Below are 5,698 nucleotides of genomic sequence, written 5' to 3'. Positions count from 1 at the left end.
TTGTAAGTCCTCCATTATCCCAAAATTGTAACACAATTTACCCCAATTTACCGGGATAATTCTCAATTTGCCAGAAAAATTCCAGGCAAATTTTGCGACAATGACATCTGTTCGACCTGTATATGTTCGTGGTTATTCTAAAGAACTTTATCGTGTTGCTAAACGTATTTTTTCAATTGCAGTAACTACAGCATCTCTTGAAAGACTTTTTTCCACAATGGGATGGTTACACTCAAAGCGGCAAAATCGTTTAGCAGTAAGTATTTTTATTAGTAATTTAATTATAATAAATATAATTATATCATTTATTAATATTTTTTTAAATTATTTAGCATGAGAAGGTTTTAGGAATGACTCAGTTACGTGCTTCAATGCAACAAAAACTTAAACAAAAAAAAATTGATGAAGATGCATTAAAGTTTCGAAGTACAGGTGTTGCACTTCCAGTAAATGAAAACGAAGATCCAAATGCATCAGATGATCTGAACGTGTCAGATGATGAATCATCAAGTGAATTTATTGAAACAGATGCTAATGTTCAAACTGAAAGTAATTGGAGAAGTGTAGTGTCAAGATGGATTAATATGTTGGAAGATGAATCAAATGAAGAATATGATAATGATAATGAAAGTGATAGTAATGATGATGATGAAGAACTTGAAATTAAAGTTACAAATATATCAAATTTGCCTCATCCTGCTAGAGATCAAAATTCTAAATGGAAACTTCAAGATATTTTTATTGAAAGTTTAGGGGAACCCAATTATTTGTCAGCTTTTATTTTAGGTAACAATTAAAAAATTTTTAGATATCAATAAAAATGCTAAGCATAATTGATGAATTCAATAAAAAATTTTAATAAATATCAATAAAAAATGATTTGCAATTATAACTTTTATAATTATTTATATACTTGCTAAAATTACATATAAAACTTATAGCTGTTGGACAAGGTCTATAGTCCAATAGTCCAAATTTTAATGGAATTGGAATGGACTAAGTCCAATATTCCAATAGTCCAATGGTCCAAAAGTCCAATAGTCCAAAAGGCCAACACTGCTAGTAATAGTAAAATTGCATATAGAAAAATGTTAAATAATGCTATTAATTAAAAGAAGGAGTAATTGTTATTATTTTTAGTTATATATAAATAATATAAAATATGCTAATTTATTTAATATTTTTATTTGTTTTAATTATTTAGAGATTTTTTTAATAACAATAAATTGGTATAATATAATGGATCTAAAAAAATTCCCTGGAACTTTTTCTAATAACAATAGATTCAATAGATTAGTATAAAAAAATTTCTGAGATTTTTTTAATAACAAATTTATTGGTAGTATAATAGACAGATATAATAAATTTATTTGAGATTTTTTTTAATAATAATTGATTGATATTACTAATAGATGCATATAAAAAAATCTTTGGATTTTTTTTAGTAATAGATCATTATGAAAAATATTTTCCAAGATTTTTTTCTATTTAATTAATGATAGATTGATAATAGATAATTAATGTTTCAGTAAGATTCTTTTTAGTTACCATTAATAAAAATTTTTTATATCTATAGATTATATTTAATGAGATTTGTAAAAAAGTTTCTTTTTTTTTAATAACAACCCTATAAAAAATTTTTAGAAAATTGATCACATATTGGAGTTCTTTTGGAATGAAAACTAGAAAAATGATCATTTATTGGAATTACCCAGAAAATTTTTTATAGGGCAATAGATATGATAAAATTTTTTGGTGATTTTTTTTTAATATTAATATATTGGTATATGATGCAAATTAACAGTAAGTAGCTGCTAGTTTTTTTATGATAAAAATTGGGCAATTTTTTTATAAAAATTGAAAAAAAAAATTTTTATTTTTCAATAGAAAATTGGCCAATTTCTTTTTCTAAATTAAAAAAATTTTTATTATTTTAATAAAAATTGCTCAATTTATTCTATTATTAAAAAATTATAAAAAAGTGACCTATTTAAAAAAAGTAGGTAAATGTTTTTTAATTGTTTTAACAAAAATGTTGTAAAAACGTTTTTTATTAATAATTTTCATAAAAAAAATGCGAAAACGTAAATCAATTAGTTGCCTGTGTTACCACATTAAATTAAAATTAAAAATGTTCATATTTTTTTATTCCGTAAAATAAAAAAATTTTTTTTTAATTTATTGCTAAAATAAATAATATCTTTGCTTAAATTTAAATAGTTCCCATTTTTTTTTTGATTTTTTTTCTAATAAAATAATTAATTAATTTCACTAGAAAATATTAGAAATTTTTTTTGTTCATGTAAAAAAATTTTTTGATGATCAACATAAAAGTAAGAAATGTAAATTTCTTCATGATCTATCAAGCCAATAATGATTTTTAGTAGCACAGAAGAACTCAGCACAAAAAGTTTCCATAATGATTGTTCAATGTACTGTACTGTACTAAGTACTTAAAGATTAAATAGACCTTTTTTTACCAAAATGGCTAGATCAATAATAAATGAGGGAATGATTGGCAACAGAGAATTTCTTGAAATTCAAAAAATTTCTTGCCGGAGTTAAAATTTTTGACAATGATCAACAAATGATCAACATAAAAAATATCCACAATTGTTGCAAATTCATGACAAATGATTATCTGGGTGTTAAAGAAACATTACAGCAATTGCCCACCGGTTTGAGTAGATTATTTTCACGTGTAGTTTAGTTAGTATTTTTGTCTATTTTGACTTATATGTAATTTTCTACTTATAATCGCGTCCATGTTAGGTTTCTAACTGGAACCCATTAATAAAATAAAAATAAAAGAAACATTACAGCAAAAAAAAAAAACTCTTTCTTACAAATTGTTAAAAACGCTTAAAATCCACATTAAAAATCTTACAATTTTTAGAAAATGTCTGGAAACGCTAAACGAGGTGGTAGAGGTGGTAGACAAACACGTAGTTCAAGCTGTAATTCCCAAGCAGGTGGAAGTAGGCCAACTAGTCCTGAAAATCAGTTTACCTTTAGTGCACCGAAGGAAACTGCTACTCATCAAGAGAGTATTTGGAAAACTTATCAGAAAAAGCCGCAACCAACGTCTGATAAAAAGATGACAGAAGCCATGGAAGCTGAACGTGCTATGGACATGAAAAAAATATTGTTTTGGACACTTATGGTCCAAACTCCAAATCTTCTTCTGGTAACGACAAAGGGAAAGCTACTGAAAAGTCCAAAGCGGTCGCAAAAGAATTGTCACGTAACCCTCCTTTACCTCCGCAGAATATTGTGAACAACGTGAATGGAACCAATAAGGTTCCAACTCTTAACAAAGAAATTGTTTCAAATCCTCATAAGGATCAACAACAATCTGTTGTTTTGCCTAATCAGGATAAGACTAATCTGCAAGCCGATCAAGGGTCCCAGCCCATGGATGTTGATCCTAGTAATCTTAACAAAGACCCGTCAATCATCACTATAGAAAAAGTTAAAGAACATATTGCACTTGTTCCATATGGTGAACTTATTGGAGGAAAAGGTTTAAAAACTATTAAAATTAAAAAGGCGCTACAAACCTATAATATCCAGTATAACAAACAACTTCCAGTTACCCCGTTAGGTAAACAAAGAGTAAAGGTATCATTTTTGGATAAAGAAAAATTTGACCAATTTCTTAAAATGGAACTTGTTATTCAGGAGCAAAAAGAAGGTGATTCGGGTGAAGTGTTTAATGTGAAACTTCAACCTACCCCATTGAAGCCTGAGAAGGTGGCTACTACAAATGATAAGAATAGTGATACGTCACAAAATTCTAATAGTCGTACAATTCAAGTGATCGACATTCCTGCGTATAGGCAGGTACGTGAAATTCGTGAGTCCTTTGAAGATCTTGGTGAAATTGAGAAAATTTATACGCGAGGTGCTGGTCTTTACCAAGTTGCTTTCATTACGTATAAGGATGCTAATTCTATTGATTATTTTAATGAACAATAGAGCTATCATATTAATAAAAACATAGTTAGAGTTTTACCCCTATTATTGAGCAAGGAGGAACGCGAAAAAAGGAAGCAATTCTCGTTAAGATTATCAGGTTTACATTATCAAACTAGTGGTTATGATCTTAAGGAAGTTATGACCCAATGTAAAGGGAAAACTTGTTTCATCCCAGCTGTTATGATTCAAGGTAAATATCAAAGATGTCGCTATGCTTACATTCATTTTTCTTCACAAGATGATTTGGTGGAAGCCAGACAAATGAAAATTGAATTCAAAAAGGGTAACGCAAGTACTTGACAATTATACTGGAGTAAAGAGGAAGATCGCATTTGTAATATTTGCGGTAATCCCACTCACATGGCCAAAGACTGTACTAACAAAGATATTAACAAATCTCAATCTAAACGGTTTGTTGGTGGCGCTGATAATTGGAAAAATTTAAAAAAGTTGTATGCGGATGCGGCTAAATCTAAACAAAAGCCTAGAAATAGTTCTAAATTTAATAATAATATTCCATCTGGATCACGTGATCAAGGAAAAACTCGCAGCAATCATGATAATGATGATGACGATAGTGAAGATTTCAATAATCATCCGATGTTTTTAAAATTCAAGGAACAAATTATTAGCACTATAAGAAAGGTGGAAGACAAAATGCTTAAAATGGAATCACTCATTGGTGACACTGGCAAGCAAATTAGTGAAGTTGTTACTGCACAACAAGCGCTTAAATGTGATAAAGCGCATCTGGTTCCAACTAGTACGAAAAAGAAAAATCAACAATCTGTTTCTGGTGCAGAAGTAAAAGCAGCGAAAAAACGCTGTAAAAGTGACTCTGAATCAAGTGAAGATGAAGATGAACTAGCAAAAAAATCCGTTTTTCAATCACAACAATTTCAGAAATCTGATCAAAATATCCAAAGTATTGTTGCACAACAAAAACAAATACAAGAAAACCACAAGGAAACTAAATTCTTACTTTCATCACTTTACAACATGTTAGCTGGCGGCCCTTCAGCTTCATCATTATTGGGGATAATGATGAAGTTTTTGATGATTCTGTCGTATAATTATTTTTAATGATGAACAATAATATAATATCTCCCTCTAGTTCAACTTCTCAACAACAAAAAAATTTCCCCCAAATAGAAAATAACAATCCATTAATTACAAAAAATTCTTTAAAAAATTCTTCAATAACGAAAATAGCTACTACGAATATTCGTACCCTTAGTAAAGACAAATTAATTTTCACGTTAGACGCAATGAAAAACAATGATATTGACATATATGGATTAGCTGAGACTAATCTTTCTTATAGACAATCGAAAATATGGCAACAACAATTTGGTTTCCATGGTTATTTTGATTATTCACAACAAGGGGGTAAAGGTCAAGGTGTAGGAATTATCATTAGCGATAAATACGATATATTTGTTCATAAAGCAGTTGGTCATAAAGGCCGTGTTATATATCTAGACTTAAATTTTAGTCAAAAGAAAAATGTTAGGTTAATTCAGGTGTACATTAACGCTAATAAAAAAGAAAGAACACAAATTGAGAAGCTATATCAATATATCGAAAATATTATCGATGATGCGAAAAACAGAAATTTGGAAATAATCATTATGGGTGATTTCAACATTAATTATAGAAAATACTTGATGGCGTTTATTTCTAATAGATGGTATTTCAAATTGTTCAAAATGCTAGAAAA

General features: G+C 28.5%; 2 protein-coding genes across 2 annotated transcripts; both read left to right on the top strand.

Annotated features, from left to right (window-relative positions):
* Nucleotides 1-217: 217 nt before the first annotated feature.
* OCT59_008613 (uncharacterized protein) lies at nucleotides 218-797 on the top strand (the record flags this gene model as incomplete). Its single annotated transcript, XM_066142619.1, has 2 exons — nucleotides 218-256; nucleotides 333-797. 2 exons carry the CDS (start codon nucleotides 218-220, stop codon nucleotides 795-797), a joined length of 504 nt encoding a protein of 167 aa, XP_065999483.1.
* A 2,102-nt stretch (nucleotides 798-2,899) lies between these two features.
* On the top strand, nucleotides 2,900-3,978 carry OCT59_008612 (uncharacterized protein; the record flags this gene model as incomplete). Its single annotated transcript, XM_066142618.1, has 2 exons — nucleotides 2,900-3,187; nucleotides 3,268-3,978. The coding sequence occupies 2 exons, from the start codon at nucleotides 2,900-2,902 to the stop codon at nucleotides 3,976-3,978; spliced, it is 999 nt and encodes a 332-aa protein (XP_065999482.1).
* Between the last annotated feature and the right edge of the window lie 1,720 nt (nucleotides 3,979-5,698).

This window comes from Rhizophagus irregularis, chromosome 16, assembly GCF_026210795.1.
Source record: "Rhizophagus irregularis chromosome 16, complete sequence".
Taxonomy (NCBI): Eukaryota; Fungi; Glomeromycota; class Glomeromycetes; order Glomerales; family Glomeraceae; genus Rhizophagus; species Rhizophagus irregularis.
This window is presented reverse-complemented; position numbering and strand designations above follow the sequence as displayed.